Genomic DNA, 21,132 nt, shown 5'->3' with positions numbered 1-21,132 from the left:
TCCCTCATGTAACTCCTACTTTTTTAGTAGGTTTCTTCTAAGGAATATATTTTCAATGGAAAGGATTCCCAAGAGCTATTTATAGGAGGAATGCTAGAGAAACCATTGTGGTTTTCCTTTAAGCTAGCATTTAATTACATGAGATGCCACCTACAATGTACTAAACCATCTGGCTTGTATTTCTTTCATTACTGTAAGTTGGCTTATGGAAAAAAAGAGAACCAGATTAATGCCAGTTCAAAGCTTGGACTGGCACACCTATCACCTAGAGAAAAAGCTATAGGAACGTTAAAGTTATTCCTCCAGCAATTATTCTTCAGTGTGGGCATTGGTTATATTCTGTAAAGGAATGGAAAGGAAGCACAAAGACTTAATATTTGACATGTTTTTAGGATTGATGAAAGACAATAATGAACTAGTTCTGCATAAATACTTCCTAATTTGCCTGTTACCTCCTTCACAGGAAATTATGCCACAACCTGAAGGTACTAAATTTTTGGGGGTTGAAAAAGGGAGATTCTTTGTAATTTTGATCTGACTCCCAACTACAATGTCTTATCTCTTGTTTTGTTGGTTCAGATTTCCCTGGAGAGCTTATAGTGACTATACTGACTATTCAGAGCCTTGATAATGGGGTTCTCAGACAAAGCTGGAGCCTCTAGGCATAATTCTAATTTAAAAAACCCAAACAACATAGTCCAAGGGTACTACATGAATGAATTTGTAGATATCCTAGGGCCCTTGTTTTCCCATGAGAGTAATTTTAAGTGTATTAATTATTTAACAAGTGTGACATTGCAGATGTAGTCTGAAGATTGCTGCTAATGCACTCCTCTGTCCTTTGGTCATTGTCTGTCCTTGAGGGAATGCATGTACTATTCATGCTTGTAAGACAGGATGGCAGCTTGCTCTTCTGACATTGTTTGAAAGTTCAGTTGGCTTGAGCAGTTAAGAAAGATTTATAGTTGAGCAGAGACTTCAGAAATGTACCAACCCCCTTATTAGCTAGAGACACTGTGATCTTGTATTTTGGGTTTGCTTCTAAGTGGAAAGGAAGAGTGGAAAAACACAGAAAAGGTCAGAATGACCTGACCTGACTTAGTTCCTCTCAGTCTTTGTCCTTCATTTCTTCCTCCACAGTCCTCAAAAATGTCAACAAAAAACAATCTCCAAGTCTCACTTCAAAATAACTGTCCCTTCTCTATGTGTTGTTAGTTTAAGGCCAACAATACAATATTCATGCACTAGTGGTTTACTTAATTTTGCAAGATTGGTAGCTATCTTTATAGATATTTGTTAAAACGGATATGTATCCTGGTACTAAAAGTGTAAAAGAATCCAGCAGCTACTAAGGAAAGGGAAAAGCAAACCAACCTAAAACTACATTTTTCATGGTCTTGAGACCCACATATTTCTGACTCTCTGGCTCCTCCTTTGAATTAATTAGACTTTTCTGTGAATATATTCTTGCAAAAGCATAACAAAAGGTGTGCAACCCTTTCAGAAGTGTCTGTAATTAAGATTCACTGTTAGTAGGAGCACTGACAGCTCAGAGGGTATGTGGATCATTCACATTTCTTTCTCACTGCATTTACTGCTATGAGTCATGGAAAAGAAATGAATGGGTGCTCCAGCATGTTTTCCAAAACTGCAGCAGCCGAGTTTCTTTTGGTCGTAAATGCTTGCTTACACATGCACATTGTAGATAGACAGATTCATTTTGATCTACAGCTTAAATACAGAGGGAGAATATCTTGTAAAAGACAGAGAGTCCAAATGGAGGAATACCAAATACACATGCCTTGTGTGTTTCATCAGCGACTGGCCAACTGGCTACTGGTACACTTTTTACCAAGCTGCTCAATCTTGGCTCATAGTGACAGAACTGTTTCAAAACAGTTCACCCATACATGAATGACAGAAAAATTAGAGAAGCCTGACTATTCCTGATGGAATTTGCCCATTGTTACTTCCTTTTGTTTCAGTCCTCATATATGTGTTTTTGTTGTGAAAGTTGGAAATTTTTGTTGTTAGTAGCTGCAGGTTGCATTCAGTCCCTGTTTTCTCTTAGCTGGCACCAGCCTCCAGCAAGCCTCAGCCTCACAGCTGAGTCCACAGCTCTCCTGTGATCTTGCTACATTGTGCCTAAAATCTAATGAGATGTGCTGCTGGAGTTCTGCTTCTTCATCACTAGTAGACTCTTAGCTAAAGAAGCAAAACCACAAAAAGAAAATACAGAAAAAGAATTGACTGTACACTTAGAGGGTTGTTTTCTAACTGGCACATTCCCTTCACTACTGCCTGGAGAAGAGGTCAGCAGGGGTTGAGGAAATCACAGTATTCTGCACAGCATGCTTGAAGTACAAGTGCAAAAGCACTATTTACAGTGCTATTGCTTCGTCAGTCTCTGTGCTTTGTCATGGGCTTGGAAACTCTTAACATTAAAACTTCCTTGCATCTTTCCTCAAGTGTATAACCACTTCTTAAGTACTCAAGAAAAGCTCATAGATTGAGTATGAGTAATCAAGGCACCCTTAAGTTTCCACCCCAATATGCACTACTTCCTGAGGCCTGCCAGCCTGAGGAAGCTTACTATAGATGGGACCCAAAAGAAACTTACTCAAAGGATATAATGGAAATCTCTGTAAATAACTCTAGCATCAGAGGTGAGGACATGTTTCACCAGAGATTGAAGTGATCTAGTAGCTGAAACACTTCTCTGCAGAGGAGCTTTTGCCAAATGCTTCATTGCTATAATGTAGAACTTTATTACATTTTCTAGAAGAGATATGCCACAACTCTTGTTAATATAATTAATCAAAACCTAGAATATGAAGTTCTGGTAGCTTATCACACTAATTGGACAGTGTTGTTCATGTGCTCATTCACTAATCTTTCCCCAGCTTTGGCCACAGGATCAAACCTGTGAGGAGAGGAGACTTGAGAAAGTGGTTCCTTCTGATGCTGCTGACCCAAGATCAGAACTCCCATGCAGACTACAACAGAGCTTTAAAAACACTCCTGTTCTGGTGCTTTTGTTCAAGCTTCTTCAGTCACAGTTTGTTCAATGCAGCTTGAAGAAACTGTTAAACTGTTTTATCAGTGTATGAGGAGTGTGGGAACAAGTAGGAGGTTGGGGGAGAAACCAATCACTGCATAGATATCTTGAATATTTTCATGCTACAGACTGGCACAAGAAAATGGGATTTAGGGGTAAATGAAGTGGGTTTTATAGGTAAATGACAATTTTCATGCCCTATATTTGCAGTGTAACTTGCTCTGGTTATTATTTTGCAGAGTGTTAACGTTTTTTCTTTACTGTGGGAACTACAGGCCTTATCTGTGTGATAAACGCACACAATATCTTTCAATAATCCAAGGTATACAGACACACAGAGTGAAAGGAGGGGAAAATTGAGTGATGTGGAGATTGATGGAGCAATGCACTCAGCAGTCACACTGCCACCATTTTCAGTGTGCAGGAAACAGCCTAGATAGCACAGCTGCATGAAGCACGGAGCAGCTAGTCTCTTTGTAGGTGAGCAGAATAATATCCTCAATGTAAATAGCTTCATCAAGAATTGCAATGCCCTGTAGATCGCTTAGGCAGCTTTCACATCTGCTCTCAAAATGCTTCATGTGTCTGCAGAGCTGGTTTGTTCTCCTGAGTGACAATTTGAAGATGCATTCATATGAGCTTTGCAGTTGCACAAAGCATATATTCCCAGGGCTGAGGGATGGGGAACTTTCTTTTCCTGGTGTTGGTAGGGAACTTCTACACGTGGTGCTAGAAACCAGCTTGTCCTCATGGAGCAGCATTTCAAGGCAAAGCAAATGCAGAGGCCCAGAGCAGGAAACACTCATTCCCTCTGCCATTCCCTAGTAGAGAGAGATTGGAGCCTTCTCAAGGGAAATGGCATGAGGCCCTTGGGGTTACTGCAGATATGATGTGCTCTCTGTGGGACTCACTCCTTATGCTTTGAGCTCTTCATGCATCTTGGTCCTGCATATCTTACACTGCTAGGATCAGCTTTAGGACAGGGAAGATAGAGTGGGACGTGAGAACAAAGTGCTGCAGGAACTGAGATAAGGCTGGAAGGCTAGCCACTCTCTCTTACTACTTAATAATATCTCACAAAGCTGCTCTCACAAGCAGCTTAGAGCCAATGAAATACTGAAAACCAATACCAGGCTGTAGCATGACCTGAGAACCAGGCATGCTTATGCACGTCCTCTTTTGTCCCGTGTACTCTTCTTGTACAGCATGTTTCAAAAACAGCATATTTCCTGTCTAGTTCAGAATTGACTTTATTCCATTGAGACAGAATAAAGGTGGTTTCACAAACAGCTCTTTGAATTATCTATAGGGAAGTAATAGAGATGAAAGATGTCAAAAAACAACAGTGGTTTCAACAGTGCTTGCCAGGTCAGCTGCTTCCCAGATCTATGAGAAAACAAGAGATCAAGAATTCAGCCAGATTTGTTGGAAAACAATAGTATCATAGTTTGAATAATGCATTTTCATCTGCCTCATGCATATTTTTGTGCCAGCTAGGGTTTATTTCTGAGAGCCAAGTGCAGGAGAAAATATGTAACTTTTTTTTTGGTCATGCACATATTTATTAGAATTTATTAGCCTCTTGCTGTGGGGAAGGGAAGAAAAAGCACTGTCTCTAGTTATTTCATCGGTTTGGTCCTCAGAGATTTGGGACATTCTTAAGTGACATGCAGAGCACCTTTTGTATTTCTGAGGTGGTAAATATCTTAGGGTGGTAAAATGTTTCTTTTCAGCATGTCTGGTGGAAAATGGGTAGTCTCTGCATGGAACTGGTGCTAAAGAGCACCTGAGAGCAAGGCTCATAGCTGGAAATGAGGACACACAGTGCAACAGGAGCTAGGGCTGCCAGCAGAAAGCCATTGGCACTGCCACTTAGTATTTTCAACTTTAGCTGAAGCAAAAGATTAGAGCAGACAGTAATATGGCACATATGGCACTGTGTCAAACAAGCAACTCTGTTTTACCCTTTTGATGGGAACTTGGGCTTTGGAGGCTTTTTTGCCTCTCCTTTGAGCCGAGGGTTTTGGGAGCATCATCACATCACTGAACTCGGCAGCCCCGAGGAGGAAGGGCTCAGAGTGCAGATGGGAGCACGGCAGGAGTCCTGATCTCACCAGCTCCACCGAGCCACCCACTGCAGGCTGATCTGCAGCAAAAGTTTATCAGGTGCTTGGGATTTACATGATTTTTCAGGACTTTAGACCGTTGTAAGACAGACAACCAAATGTTCAGTGATGATTGGGGTTGCCCTGTGTGAGACAAGGCTGCAGAGTGCTCTGCAATGGCAAGAAAGCAAAGTCGGGGGGAGAAAAAAGCATATAGGTTTTTACCATCCTGGTCTTTATTTATGTGTTTCTATTATAGTCTTGGAATGAGAAACCTGTATACCAACCACATCAGTGTGCTTCCCACCTGTTCGTGGTGCCTTCATCCAGAGAGACATGCAGAGAACCAAGGGCAGCAGCACACCAAAGAGACTAACATGGCAACTCCCACCACTGCTTGAAGTACATCAGAGGACCTCTCAACCCTTGAGGTTCTACACCTCAAAATCACCATTGCACTCTTAGAGGTAGGTCAGTTCTTAATACGAAATTTGGTAGCAGATATCTTACACCACCTGTTTCGTGCAGTGTTTTGAGGAAAATGAAGCTTTAGCACTCACCAGTTCACCTTGTCCAAAAGAGGATAATGTCTGTTCACCATATATTTCAAATAAGCTCTCAGGTATAAAGGACAGCTTAGTACCAGGGGTGCATTGAGGTTGTTTGGTTTATGCAGCAAGGTTTTAATAGAAGGGAGGACTGCAGGGATGGCTTCTGTGAGGTAATGCCAGAAGCTGCTCCCAACAGACGGTGCCAGTTCCAGCTGGCTCTCAGATGCACACACTGCTGGCCAAAGCTGTGTCCATCAGGAACACTGGTAGCAACTGATGACGGCATAATTAGGAAAGAGTAAAAATCCCCACTGTGCAACAGCAAATAGGAGAGGGGAATGAAAATGTGTGTGAAGGAACTCTGCAGACATCAAGGTCAGTGAAGAAGGAGGAGAATGAGGTACTGCAAGCACCAGAGCAGAGATTCTGTGGCCCCTACTGCTCCTGGCGAGCACTATGATGAGGCAAGCTGCTCCCCTGCAGGCTGCTCCCCCAAGGATGCCCACAGTGGAGCAGATATCCAACTGTAGCGTGTGGAAGACCCTGTACCGGAGCAGGTGGATCAGCCTGGAGGATGCTGTAACCTTGTGGAAAGCCCATGCTGAAGCAAAGTCTTGGCAGAACTTGTGGTGCTGTGGGGGACCATGCTGAAGAAGTCTGCTCCTCTGGAAGGGATCCACTGAGGAGCAGTTTTGAGCAGCTGCAGCCTTTGAGAAGGACCCATGTTGGAGAAGTTCTTGGAGGACTGTCTCTTGCAGGAAGGACCACACACTGGTGCAGGAGAAGACTGTGAGAATTCATCTCACTGAGGAGGAGGGAGCAGCAGAGACGTGATTAACTAACCCTATTCCCTGCCCTCCTATGCCATTGCAGGGGAGGAGATGGAGAATTTGGGAGTGAAGCTAAGCCTGGGAAAAAGACTCAGCTAAATTTAACTGATTTTCCCAAACTGTTTTGCCTGTGATGGTAGTGGCTGATAATCCTTCCTTGACTCTTTCTTGATCTGTGATCTTTTAGTTATGCTTTCTTTCCACTACCTAGCTGAGGAGGGGAAGGGTAGAGCAGCCTTGGAAGGCACCTGGTGTCCAGCTTACCACAGCTAGCAAACTGGCACAAGGGTCAAGAGCAGAGGAGACAAAGCTGGGAAATATAACTGTTCTTCAGTGTTATGATTCTTCAGACTACATGACAAGGTGAGAAAACTTAATGGGGAAATGAGGCTTGGGAAAGACTCCTGCAACAGACAAAATATTTCAGTTCAGAAGCAAATATCACTATGTATTTCATCTTAGTTCCTTCTGCATCAAACCTCTTGCTGCTCCTCCTGAAGGCAGCTGACCCAGTTTAAGTCAATTTCCAGTTTTCTGCAAGATTAAAGAAATTAATGTCACTTAATCTGTCATCTTCCTTGAGTCCTGATGCTGACAGTTATGTTGAGACTTTCAGGACGTCCTTTGTCAGTCCAGAAGGACCAGGTGTCTGTCCCAGAAGGGTTCCTTCCTTCAGGGACCACGTCTGGGACCACTTCAACGACTCTTCCCATTTTCCTCTGTCAGTTTTACATGACCAAAAAAAGTGGAACCTGGAAGTGCAGTACCTACTGTATTTTCCTTTTCTCACTCTTAAAAACTGCTGCCAAGGCTGGCTTCTATTTGTGGGCTTTTATTTTGAGACCTGTGCTCAGCCTCAAAGCAGCTGGACTGTGGGTCTGGCTTTTTAGAGAACTGCTGATTCTGCAGCACACACCTTTTAGTGCACTTTCACCTCCAGGTAGGCTGGGATTTTTTCTGTTGCTTAACACATGAATGCAAACATCAAACCCACTTGCTGATTAAGGAATCTCAAACAGTCAAAATCAATATTGAAGCATTTAGCTCTGAGAACTACATGGTGCCATGTTCACAACAGCATTCCTCAATTAATCACTCTCTGTACAGAGAACAGGTGGTATATTTTTCACACCTCTGTTCTCAGAGATAAGAGCTGAATGTGGTATTACATCAGTGACAGTGTTGTGCCACTGGGGCTGACTAGGAGGATGTATTAGTGTTGTAAACAACTTATCTGATGATCATATGCAGACATAGAGTCAAAAATATTTGTCAAAACCAGGCAAAGTTGCCAGAGAGCTCTGAGTCTTGCAAAGACTGGGTGATACACTGTGACTGTGTTTGAGCGAAATGCCAGATGAGCAGCCCTTGTGGACAGACCTCTCAGTTTCAGCAGTCATGACTGTGACAGCCATCCTTCTGCTCTTCTTCCCTCTCTCACTAGAGGTGTTGTATATAGGAACCAGAGGAAAAAGAAGAAGCCCATCTACCTGTGTAAGTCCCTGAGACTTACCCTTTGTGCTGGGTGTTTCTTCCATTATGTCAAGATGTCATTAACAGGACTGTCTCTGCAGAAGCTTGGCAGATTACAGATCTTGTTCCTGTGTCTCAAAAATGAATAATTGAGATAGATGTCACTAAAAATTGTATCTGAAGCTGTATTAGAAGTGGAAGTTTCTTTGTTTTTCACCAGATGATTTTAAGTGTTCTTACTGACATAGAGGAAGAAAGCAAAAGTAAGTTGCAGTGACCTCCGGCAAGACAAGTTGTCCTACCCTGGCTTAGTTCCTGCAGTCCTTGTTCATATAAATCTTTTTATTAAAACAAATGAGGCTTTTTGACAAGAATGCTGTGGCCCTTTTTACTTTACTCAGAGGATCTATTTTTTCTTATGTCATGGTAATTGCTTGAAGTGGTCGAGAACTCTCTTGTTACCCTGCTGTTTCTGCAGCAGTCTTATCTTTCTGACTACAGAACACAGGCAAGGGACAAGGCAATTACTTTATGGAAAAAAGGGATGATTTTATATAGTTATTACTAAAAAAATTATGAGCTTTTCTTTTTCAAAGTGTCTATTATACCCTGTGTGCTTGTGCACCTCACTAAAAAGCTCTGAAGTAACCTTACAATAAGTATTACTGCCGAAGTGAGGGTAAGGTATGGGATGCCAGTCATTTTATGCTATGTAACAAAAGCAGAATGTGGCAGAGCTGTTAGCCTTTAGAGGATTTAAACCCCCAAACAAATTTCAAAATACTACTGATGCTACTGCTTTAGGAGCATTGTAGATATTTAAGGACAGTGTTCCTATATTTGTTATTTCAAATCTCACTTAAATTCATTAGCTCTGGATGCATATTCCCGACAATCCATTGAGATATGGCCATGATGCCATCCATACTGGGAGAATTAAGACATTTCTCAGGTGTCAAACAGGAAACAGCAGTAGCACACAGAATCTTCAGAAATAGTTCTCAGGAGCCCCAAAACCTTACACAGTGAAGGAATAAAAATGCAGATGATGTGGTGTACCTGAAATTTGGGCAAAAGTTTGTGCAGAGGAAAAATGCAAATCATTGAAATCCTGAACCATGGAAAAGTATTCTTTCTGTGAAATCCTTTAAATTCTTTGCAGGCCTCTGATTTCAGATTCTCTTGGCCTGATTAGAAAAGGCCATTATAATTTGCAGGTTCATTCATCATCAGAGGATTGGACAGTAGATTTCTCAACTGGGAAATAATCCAGTGTGCTATGAAACTGGCTTTACAATAAGACAATAGGGAATCTAAAGCAATTGCCCATCTAGAGAGGCCAGTGCCCACTTTCTAATTACCTAAATATTTATTTAAAATTTTTAAGCATATTGTAATGTGAACATCAATATTGCAAATTATGAGGCAGGACAGGGGAAGGTCATGAGCCTTGTGGCATGGTTTGTTGGACAGGACCATGGAAATTTCTTACTTAAAGAGCTTAAATTTAGAAGGCATGTCTGTTCCTTGGAGGAGTTTTCATAATGGGTGTGGATAGCTCTCCTCAGTGAGAAAGCTATTCAAATGAGCAGCTGCACATACTTGATCACAGTTTTCCAAGCAGTGACAGCTCTGATTGTTGTATTGATAATAGCCAGCTCCAGTTGCCCTTCCATTAGCTGTGTTGGCATAATCCTGCTATATGGGGGCAGGGAGCAGGAGGACCTAACTTTGTTTACAGAGTAAACCAAATGCCCTTTCTTAGAAAATGTGATTTGAAAAGGATTTTTCTAGTGCAGTACTGTGCAAATTTGCACTTGGGAAGACAGCAGTGCAGCCCAGGAATGTGATGTAAATGCCTCACTTAATGTGTGGCAAGGCTGGGGGAACCTGGGGCTGCCTCAGCTGCGCCCCTTGAACAGGGCAGCTGCAGTGGTGGCACGTGTGGACTGACCCTGCACCCACTGAGCTGGGGGCATGGCATTTTCATAAGGCTTTACCTGCTGCAAGCACTGACAAAAATAGTTGCAAGTCCCTTGAGCCAAATGGCTTTGGCACTTCGGCTTGGGATACCTTGTCCATCACACCAGTGCTGCACTGGCTTCACATTTCTGTGGGATGGATGTTGGAAGTTCTGCTGTGAAAAGGAGAACCCTCACACAACAGCTGAGAAGTGCCTTGAGCTCTGAGAAATTGCTAGGTACCCTCAGAGAAGAAATTATTATGTCTCCTTACAGCACAAACGTTGCTGACAGTATAGCCACTGCATCTACATAGGTCAGGAAGTTTTAATTTTGCTCTACGAGACTATACAAGTGTGTTTTAAAAGGCTGAAAATCCTACTTAAAGTTGTTTTAGTAAGCAGTCATCTTCATGTAATTTCACAGTTCAAGGTTTTACAAAGGTTTTTTTGTTGTTTTAGCCACAGTATTTCCTTCTGTCATGTATTTCCAGTACTCTGGTTGTGATACAGAGAATGAGCAAGGAGGTTCTTAAATCAAAGTATGGCATGGCAATTAAATTCCCTTCTATGGACTGGGCTGGGTGCATTTTGGCAGTCCCTGAGGAAACAGCATCTGTGCAATTGCAGTTAGATGGAAGAAGACAGAAGTGAGTGGTTCTAGTAAATAAAACAAAATAGTGGGACTTGAATATATAGGTCCAAGTATCATCTTGATTTTCTCCAGCTCCAGTAAATGAGTTTGGAAACAAACTTCCAAGTAAATTTTTATAGAGATGTGAAGATGCATGGGCATCCACTCACCATCTTATATACGTTCACAGTAAGTTTACATTTAATACAGACTTTGAAAATTGCCAAAAAGTGTCTCACTTCCTAGCTCTGTTCACCACACAGCCCTGTTGCCCTGGCTGCTCCTATTGCCTACTATGACAGATCCTGATTATGCCAGCTGGAGACCAAACATCTTACAGAAACTTACAGAAAGAGTAATTGTCTTGTAACTTACCACCTAAAACAGTGAAAAGTGAACAAACATTGCTGCATTGGCCTCTGATTTTTGCAGCTGTTGCCAGTAACTCCTTGAAAAGCATGTCATAGGGAATACATACAGTGCTTGGTCTATCAAAGTTTACCCTTCTCCCCCAGTTATTTTTCTTTCTTTTCACTTACCCATCTTTTATATCAGACACCCTCATTGTACTCTATCCCTCCAAACCCAATACTGCTTACTGAAATGTGATTATTCCTTATTTCCATCTTTGGAAATGTTTTTCTCTATTATAAACGTGAAAAGTAACGCTGTGCCATGCCCCCATAACATAAGCATTACTGCTTAATGCATATACCATACAAGAGATTATTTTTACTGTTCCAGAAGGTGGAATTTTGACAGAAAATCCGTGGAGTGTCAAGATATCCATTAGCATCAACCACTTTGAAATAGTACTCTTTTCCAAGGTACATGGTTCTTTGAAGTTTTATTGACAAGGATGTTTTCCTAAGGAAAACTGTTTCAAAACAGCCATTTCCCTAGAATTGTCACATTCCAAGAAAGCTGAGGACTTCAAAATCTATTTCAAGCAGTACCCATTTCCCTTCTGGAGGCAATGTTTTAAGAACTGGCTTTGCACAACAGCAACCAACCTCACACATTGGATGAGGTATCACAGTGAATGACAGCAGGTGCAAAAGATAAACCCAGACTCCTCTGTGGTGCATGAGGGCTCTTCACACCACTGCTCCATCAACAGGAGTCATTCACCTGGAGCTTCCCACCAGGAAAGCCACAAATATGATATTTGTTTACTTTGCATGGGAGATTATTTCAAGTCAATAATCAACCTACAAAGATTGATGTAATAGTGAGAGATTTAAAACACTGAAAACCAACAACCCCTTCCTGGAACTGAAAGCATAGTATGGGAGAAACAGGGACATGCCCAGGACACTGACTCATAAAGCACTGGTAGAACACTAGCATTCCTAGAATGCTGACAATATATCTTAGTGGTCAGCACTTTGAGGAAATGTGACATGTGTTCATGGTGGGTGTCTCACTGTTCCATGGAACAGCTCCTACCCTCAGTCACTTGCTGGACTAACAAAGCTTACCATGATCCTTACAAATACCAACTTGACCCATTGGAAAATCAGAGTAAGCAAATTTCAGTGTGACCTACCAGACCTCAAGCCCTGCTTTGTGCCTGTCATGGCATACCAGAAGTGTCTTATATAGCAAGTCAAGTCCAAAAGTGGTGTTCACTTTTCTTGAAAGAACTGATAAACCAGCTACTTCTATTTTCTGCTGATAGGCTCTTTTACTATTTTGTATATTAAAACACATCATCAAATTTCTTGAATAACACTCCCAACAAACCAAAAGCCTATCTATAGACAATGACTGCTATAAGCTCACAATGCTTAAACAGCTACAAATACAATGTATACAAATAAATGCACCTTTTGCATTACAACTTACTAAATGGACCATTCTGCATCATATTTAAGGAAGCAAGTTTGGTATTCAATGATTTATTGCTGAACTCAACCAGCACTTTGAGTTTTCCAGGCTTAGTAGAAAACTTCCTTGAAATCAGAACTTGTAATTCCTCCTGGCTTGTGTGAAGGTAGAAAGTTATTTCTCATGCAGTGCTGATAGATGGAATTATACTGATAGAAGAAATGAATCATACTGCATGAGGATGGCTGATTCTTACTGATTATGTGGTTTTCCTTTAGGCAACACGTTCAACATGCTCTGTGCCCCCAAACCAAACAAAATAGTCTGGACATAGCCGGTGAAAAAGAGCTCCCAAAATGTGGAATTAGTCTTTCTTTGTAGCTACTATATCTTAGTAGATATATTCACAGCTGCAAAATCTCAATGTTGTGTTTTGGGTGGGTTTTCATTCTGTTTTTGTTTCCTGTTTGCTGTTGTTTTTTGTGTTTGTTGTTTTGTGGTTTTCTTTAAATTCAGAAAAAGCTTGATGCTTTTCTATTAGGTTAAGCTATCAATGTTCCCTATAGCAGATTATCCTGATCCCATGACACGTACTCCCATGTTTACTCTGAATAAGCACTGGGAAACTCATCCAGGTTGAAACTAACCAATTTGGTCATACAATCATTACTATAGGTCAGCACCCAAGAGTTAGCTGCCGAATCAGTGCCAGGGCTAGCATGGACTGTAAGGGTTAGCAGATGGGAGCAGTCCCAGTCAGTTTCACTGGTATGCCTTTGAAGGAATCCTACTAATTACTGGCAGAACCAAAACATAATTTTTAATAAGCTTTAATGTCAGTCACTGAATATGCACTTACAGTGGAACATCTGGCCTTTGAGATACTCCTCTGTAAACAGTTTAAAGTGTCTATAACCTCAGCATTTAAAAAATAAGAACCCTTTAGTTGATTGGTATCTCATGGATTTATCTCTATTTTCCTTTAGAACCTTATTTTCCCTCTAGCTGCTCTTTCTCCTCCACTGGCAATTTAATGGACTTGGCATGAACTAAAGAATTAATTATCAGTCTTTGGAAGAATTTGGCATGGAATTTAAAGTAGTAAGTTAGTGCTTAAGGAGTAAACGTAGAGAGTGTCAAATATAAAAATTAATTGACCCAAATAGAGAGTAGGCAATATTGTGCCTTGAAGGTACTTTTAATGTAGATGAGCATATTATGGTGACAAATCTTTTACTGATCACCACAGTAATCTGTAGCACAATCAGGGAAGTAACAAACATATGAGTTGCAATTAAAAGGAAAGATTTCCAAAGTATTTTTAAGACACTCTTCCTTGCAGAAGCCCCTGGCATGTATATTAAATCAATGAAATAATAATACTGATAAAATTATGTTGTAATCCATCTGGCAATAAAAGGGTCAAGTAACATGAAAAAAACTCAAGCCTGCAAATTATTTATTGTCACTAATAGGTTACTCTTTTCACCACAAATCTGTTGTAAGATGCAAGTGTTTTTCTAATGCAAATATAATTTATGGAAAGGAAAAAGGGTAGGCCACCAACTGAAAGAAAACATTTATTGAATCAAAATCAATACTTTCCTTTTAATATCTACAAGCCAACACTGAACTGACTTTATTCAAGAATGAACACAATGTACAAAAAAAGTATGTCTGTTATAAAAATATGTCAATTCTTTTCCTGGCTATTGAGCTGAAAACATTTTGGCAAGTGCAAGATAGGTTTGGCAAGCAAATTTAAGCTGCTATTACCAATAACAAAGATCAAATAATTTTGTAATAGTTTTGTAGTTTATTTAAAGAGTCATTGTTAAAGTGGCATTGGAAATGCTAACCCCTAAAAAAATGTATTCATCACTGCACTGCCATGTGTTTATGAATCCAGACAATTGAACATCTCATCAGGAATCAGTATCTTTATCAGTGAATACTATCAAACCTAATTTGAACTATTCAACCAGATAAGAGACATCTACCACTCAAATACAACCTAGGGAAGGCAAACTATCTCCATGGCTGTGTATTATATGAGCTGTTTACAAACAGAGAGAGATTAGGTAGGTTTATAAATCACCACACAGCTGTTGCAATGTGAAATCAGGGAAAGGATAGAAAGAATAAAGAATCATTTATGACAACAGTCTACATGCATATTTGCATACATGGATTTGATTAGGCTCAGTTATGCCTTATTTGTTTGGATGGTTTGTTTTTTTTTCCCCACATAAAAATTTAATGTAACCAGGCCTCAAGTAATTGACTTCTCTAAAACCACCTGCAAGAAGCAAAAAAAGGGACCATTTATAGAGATAATTTGAAAACAGTGCAATATTAAAATGCAGTTTCACAACACGTGAAAGAAACATGCTTTGGAACCTGAGCAAAAGGCATTTTACTGACTTAGTAAAGTCACCCTGTATGTTGTTTTCATTGGCACCTGTTCTGCCAGATTAGTATGTCACTCTTAGCAACTTCCATGGCCCCTAAATATTTAGTACACAGAAACTGCCAACTACTTAGAAAGGTCTATTAAACTTTTCAGCCAATATTGCAAGCAGTCTGACATGCTGCTACTGGGAATGACTGTACAGGTTGAAATTAATAAAAATTGTAGAAAGAAAAAGAAGCAGCCAAACATGTTGCTCTTCTGTTTAAATAGACTAAAGCAATTCCACAACACTTATTAGATACGGTACTACACTGGTTTACAGTCTCAAGGTCAGCTCTTTCAAAATAAATATACTGAACATTTACAACAAATGCCTCATGAATGCAAGCTCTCTCTTTATTATTTCAAGACCAATTGGATAAAAACTAAAATAAAGACATAACTCTGAAGCAGCTAAGTTACAAGTCCTTTTTCAGAAACAGGCATGACTTGGTGCCACAGCAAAATTTTTCACATCTGCAGTAAGCAATTTTTTTTTTTTTTTTAGCACCAAGCAGGCCACCATAAAAAGCAACCTCACAAAGCATGCGGTCATCTACTCTGTTGATTTTGTATGAAATAATTATTTGTGCTTGCAGGTCTCAGACCTTTCAAAAATTGGGCAAACATTAGCTGATTGAAGACATTAGTGAAAACTCATTAATTTCTAAATACTCGAGTAGAGAAATGATTAAAAGACTAAAAAGCAACAGAATGTTGTACATTAGTATTTCTGAGGAATGAGGAAAGCTAAGGTCAGTGCTTTAATTTGCCTTAAAACAACTGAAAAAATGACCACCAATGCTAAACAGCTCTACATCCATGACACTGGTAGAGGCCAATGCATGCATGCCACTGAAAGGCACAGTTGGACCAATCTGATAAATGGCATCATCAGAGCAGAACAGCAACTTTTCACTGGACTAATCACGAAGGGTGAACAATGAGCCATCACTTCTCTTCTCATGAGCACAGAAAGCAGTCACCAAGGCAAAAGGGAGGACACAGGAAAGAAGATACAGGAACTCACTTAAACCTAAAAGACAGAAAACATGCATTAAACCAAGTTTTGAGCGTTCTGAGTGACCATTTTCCAACTGCAATACTGCTATACATTAACTTAACATCATATATCTTATGAACCACTGCAAAAATGGTACCACCATAATCACATCACAAACTTCTTACAAGATTTGTTTTACAATCAACTTTACTTGCAAAGATTGGCCTACAGTATCACCTTTGGTTAAAACATGCTTAGGGTCAGGCTGATCAGGGTCAGGACAATCTGCTGTCCTTTCTGTGGAATATTAACATTCTTACAAGAGATCTACTGCTTTATCCAGAAATGTATTTTAAAACTGGCCATTATAAAGACACAGGTTTTTATAGGGAGATAATTATGAAGCAGTATGATCGTTTTTCATACTGCTCTAACAATGGCTGAAAAGTAGAATGAAATACTCACAGAAAAAGTATCCCCAAGGTTATCCTGCCTTCGTATCTACGAGCTGCATTTGAACATTTGCAGATATGCCACCTCCATAGCCTCCCTTGGATTGCATCTGATTCTGAATTGAGCTGACCTGGGGACAGAGGGGAAAAGAGGGGTATAGGAAATAAGAAAGACAGTGAGCTGCAGCATCTTGCTTCTACTTCTATTTTTTCTCCAGGTTTAGTTTTCAAGTGCTGCTTTATTACCAGTAAAGCTACATTACTTTTCCACAACAACACGTTCATCCAAGGCTTGCTGAAATTTTAACTTTGGCGCATAGCTCAGCAGAAGAGATGAAAGAAGTGGTGCTGAGGCAAAAGTTTTTCCTCTCTCCCAAAGAAAACTAGGTGATTAATGGTTTCACTGACCCACTTTACAAATCAAAAAATAAAAGAAATCAAATCTCTTACTGGCACTCCACCTGAAAAATTAAAATTTTTCTGTTACACAGAAAATGTTCTCTGACAAGTATAATGAACCATAAATTAATCATTATGTTAAAAGTGCAATAGCCAACTTGCAAATATCTGTATGGCTAATTCAGATCATTAAAACAGAGCTCTACTAGGATTTTCTAAATAGTTTGGCATTTATTTTTTAAACCACAGTGAATCTGAACTTCCCTGAACATAGCTGATTTGAAGGTAGTTTTAGCCTGATGCACATAAATACATGGAGACACACCCTTCATGCCCCCTTGTTCCAAGACATGCACATCCTGCTATGACTTTCACTGCCTCTATCATCAAAGAAAAGAAACCCAGAGTTCTCTCCTGCTTGTATTGCATGAGTCAAAATAATCATGTCCAAGTGTCTCCAGGAAGACAACTTGAATCTTAAAGGTTTTTTCTCTGCATCCCAGGGCATGCATAATGACTACACAAAGAGTGGAAAATAACATTCATTCAAGGCTATGCCTGCAGGGCACCACTTGCAATTATTTCATCTATGCTCCTCCTTCAGAGAGACCCAAAAACATCACCAGAAAGCTGTATTAAAACAGCACAGAAGAAATATTTCCAAACAGCTTGCACGGTATTCTCCCTCTCTACAAAGACAAAATAAATGTATTTTTTTCCACAGCAAGCGAAACACATGCACATGTATGGAATGCATCAGCAAACTAATTCTTCCACACAGTTTTTCAAACCTTTGTGACAAAAGAGCCTGTGTTTTTCATCTTTACCTTCAACTTGCAGTATATTGCAAGGCTATGCAAAAAATTGTGGCTTTATGTATTTAAGCATTGCAATGTAAAACCATTTTATACTTTGGACTTTTGCTAAAATAAGTGATACAGCAGCAGCAAAGCAATATTACCATCTTGTTTTTCCTCAGGGAAAAGTGTTCAGAGCTAAGTTTCTAATGCATGTGACATCAAAGACTACAAACTCAGTGAAAGAGTGTGCTGAAGTGCATGGGGACGTATTTAAGAGCTTTCACATTTTTACCAAGCTGCTCATCTTCAACAAGCAAAAAACCAAAGTTTTAATTTAGATTTCTTTGTCAAAAAATACTTAATCTACATGTAAATGTATTCACAGGAGAGAATAGAGAACGGTCTTAATTTTATCTGAATGAACTGTGACTCCAGCAAAGAAGAACTACAAAAATCCCCAGGTCACCTTTCAGCCTAACAACTTGCTTACAAGACTTGAAAATTTTGGAGAGCAGCAAATCAACACAAATTGCAAGGCTGAAGTGTAAGTTTTTATGAGTACTTCTGAAAGTTAGATTAATTTCCCTGGTTCATGAGTCACACCTGAGTTAGTATCAGTCAGTATCAGTATCAAAGTATCAGACTTAAATGCAGAGACTGTTGTCCTTAAAACAGAGAATGCAACAAATGAAACTAGTCTGCATTAACAGTTTAGTAGCTATTTGGAATATGAAAACTTTTGTAGGAGACATACAATGTTAAAAGTGCTGAGCAAAAGGTCTAACATTTGTAGGTTTACAAAGTGGCATTCTTTCTGAAGCACCCTCCTTTTCAGGCTGTTTCAGCAATAAGAACAAGCACTGTGAAATGAAACTTATTTTTTTTCTTTCCCAAAGATGCCATAGCCTTTCTTTGATGATATGTAACAGCAAGGTTATTTCTCTTACGTCTAATTTAGATGGGACTTAGGGATTTTAAATATTTTGGAAAGGAAAGAGGACTGTACCCATTGTAAGGGTCACACAAACTGTTGTGCTGCTTTTGTATCTCATTAAATTTCCTTCTTTCCCTCCCTTTCAGAATTAGGAAACAGCACAAATGGACCTTGAGAAAGAAGACAATGGAAAACTACATGAAATTCATGAAATCAAAGACTGAACTGAAGAATATGAAGCAGCAGAAGACAGAGATTTCACCATGGCCTGTGAAAGAGAAATAGGGAAAAAAAGGCATGGGAATGAACAAGAAAAAGTGCACAGAGGGCTCCTGCTGTTTAAGTACACCTCTGACAAAGGAGCACGGCACTCCACAGAGAAGGCAAACAAAACCAGAAAATATTTCAGAAATATTCTGAATAGTCAGAATCGTAAAGATGTATAACAAAGAATAATGCTGATTAAAAAAAGGCACAGGGCAGACAGAAAGTGAATAAAGAACCAAATTAAATGGGAAAGCAGTAATTAAACTGCAGGTATTCACCTAAGCTATTTAGAAAAAGAAGGCAGGTTCCTGAAGGAATATAATGTCCATACTATAAAGGAAATTATGCAGCATAAGAACACGTGAAGTTTAATGCTGTAATCTTGGAATTTACACTGTGAAGAATGAATGTGGAGACCACCACAGAAGAGGCAGAAAGTATGCAGTGTGAGAAAGTAAAGATTTGAGTTTCTGAAACAAGGGGAGTGGGAATGATTATTTTTTACATACAGATACTTTCCATCTACAATCAGAAAAATCTCTCTGGTCACTGATGCAGCACATTATCCAAATGAAAAAAAAAATGAAAAGGAAAAAAAAAAGAGAGAGAAAGAGCTACTTAAAAGCATTCAAAATGAAGAAGTTTATGTAGAGAGACCTACTATCTGGAGATAAACTGGATATTATGCAAGACCAAAGTAAGACAAACAGGAAGAAAGTGAAAAAAATAAAGTTTCAGGCCATCTACACAGACGTCAAATGAAGCAGCTCAGCTGTGATAATGAGGAAGGTTCTCTCAGGAGAAACAACAAATATGAAAAAAGTAAAAGCCATGCTCAAAAAAAGTAATCAAGCAAGGTGCTTACATAATTACTGGTTTACAACCAGAGTGAATTTTTAGTTTAAAAAGTATTCTATATAGTTTGTATGGCATCTAAAATGACTTATCAAGAAATATGGGAATTAAAGAAAGTATATCCCATATTCTTGAATGCAAGTGTTTAGGACTTGGAATTAAAATGCTCTTCAGTTTCACATAGATTCTTTCTTATAGCTGAAAGACTCATTGCTTCGGCTACAACATACAAACACAGTGTTCCTGAATTCTGTCTAATATGAAATGATGTTCATCCAATCATGCTTACTGAATTCATTCCACTGAAAAGGTCTCCAGATCCTACATGAGCTGTGTGAACGAAGTTTGTTGGCTCCCCAATCATGCTTCGATCAATCCGCCGTCGTCTTTTCTGAAAGGAAGGTAAAGAAAACATATGAGATACATTGAAAAGGCAAAATTTTGTGTCATAAATGTTGAAGTCGACCATCTATAGGAACAGTATTGCATACAGTGTAAGATATTTCAACAGAGTCAAAAAACAGAGGCTGAATTCTGAGGTTAACCAAAACACTAATTACTGTTCTTTTTACTTGGAGGATGTGTACCAGAGAAACATGGATACCACTCCTAATTTCTAGGCCAACAAAACACTTGTAAATAACCTTATTAAATTACACATTTATTAACTGATATTTGTAATGTTTCATACAGTAACTTCTGCCTATACCTGTATTTAAGTCATGGTGGGGCAGATCAAATTTCAGTCATTCAAAACAAGAATTAAGGACCAAAGAGTGTTAGAATAGCCTATGAAGCCATTAACTTATGGAATTTCTTATTTGCATGCCCTGATGTCACTATCTGTAACATACTTCATGGCAATGCCCAGAACAGTGCCTTGAGTTTGATCAGGCTTAGTCACAAACGTATCTTTAGTGAACCCTGAACCCATGACTCAAGATAACTTCCAGTCTGCATGATCCTGAAGTGAGCTGAAGGGGTGCAGTGCCTTTAGTAAGGCAAAATGCCAGCTCAGGGACTCTTCTGATTCCTATACCATGCGACAAAAGGCAAGAATTGCTTAACTCTGTTTCCCAGTTTTCAGAGTCACAGCTTCATTCTTCAGTAATCTAATAACATACGAATAAAAAAAGTCAGAGGCAGTAAAGAATTTCCCTAATTAAAGCTGCTTTGGTTGTCTGCCTCCAGCTAAGAGTTGCATCTAATGGGGAAAACTCTGTACTCATTTCTTAGGCCAGAACCAGGAGCTTACACAGAGCAATGCATGCAGTGTGTAGTCACCATATGCCCATACTATGAAAAATGCCTGCATTTGGGAAAAAAAAAAAAACCCCACAAAACACAGTTCCAATATCTCAGTTTAAGGTATATTGTACAATTTAGTACAATTTAGTTTTACAGCTAAAAAATTACTTGAGCTCAAGTGAAACCTTCACATTACCTTCACATTGCGTCAGCCTTGTTCTTAATGATCTCTGTTGGCTATGGGATTGTAAGACCACACAGACTCACAGCAGGCAGGTACA

At 39.5% G+C, this 21,132-nt stretch overlaps 2 protein-coding genes across 5 annotated transcripts in view; both read right to left on the bottom strand.

Moving 5' to 3' along the window:
- The window catches only part of ROR2 (receptor tyrosine kinase like orphan receptor 2), a 318,074-nt gene that overhangs the window by 227,523 nt on the left and 69,419 nt on the right, over positions 1 to 21,132 (bottom strand). The gene's annotated exons all lie outside the window — the stretch shown is intronic.
- The window catches only part of CDC42SE2 (CDC42 small effector 2), a 77,411-nt gene continuing 70,287 nt past the window's right edge, over positions 14,009 to 21,132 (bottom strand). For all 4 annotated transcript variants that reach the window (XM_079331152.1, XM_079331154.1, XM_079331153.1 and 1 more), the window contains 3 exons: positions 19,893 to 19,994; positions 16,362 to 16,479; positions 14,009 to 15,929 (listed from right to left, as the gene is read on the bottom strand). In XM_079331152.1, coding sequence (XP_079187278.1) covers positions 16,381 to 16,479; positions 19,893 to 19,994 — 201 coding nt within the window. In that variant the 3' untranslated portion in view covers positions 14,009 to 15,929; positions 16,362 to 16,380. The remainder of the gene's footprint in view (positions 15,930 to 16,361; positions 16,480 to 19,892; positions 19,995 to 21,132) is intronic.

The sequence above is a fragment of the Erithacus rubecula genome, assembly GCF_903797595.1.
Source record: "Erithacus rubecula genome assembly, contig: SUPER_Z_unloc_2, whole genome shotgun sequence".
NCBI classification, from domain to species: domain Eukaryota; kingdom Metazoa; phylum Chordata; class Aves; order Passeriformes; family Muscicapidae; genus Erithacus; species Erithacus rubecula.
Note: the sequence above shows the minus strand (reverse complement) of the source record. Positions and strands in the feature narration are given on the sequence as shown.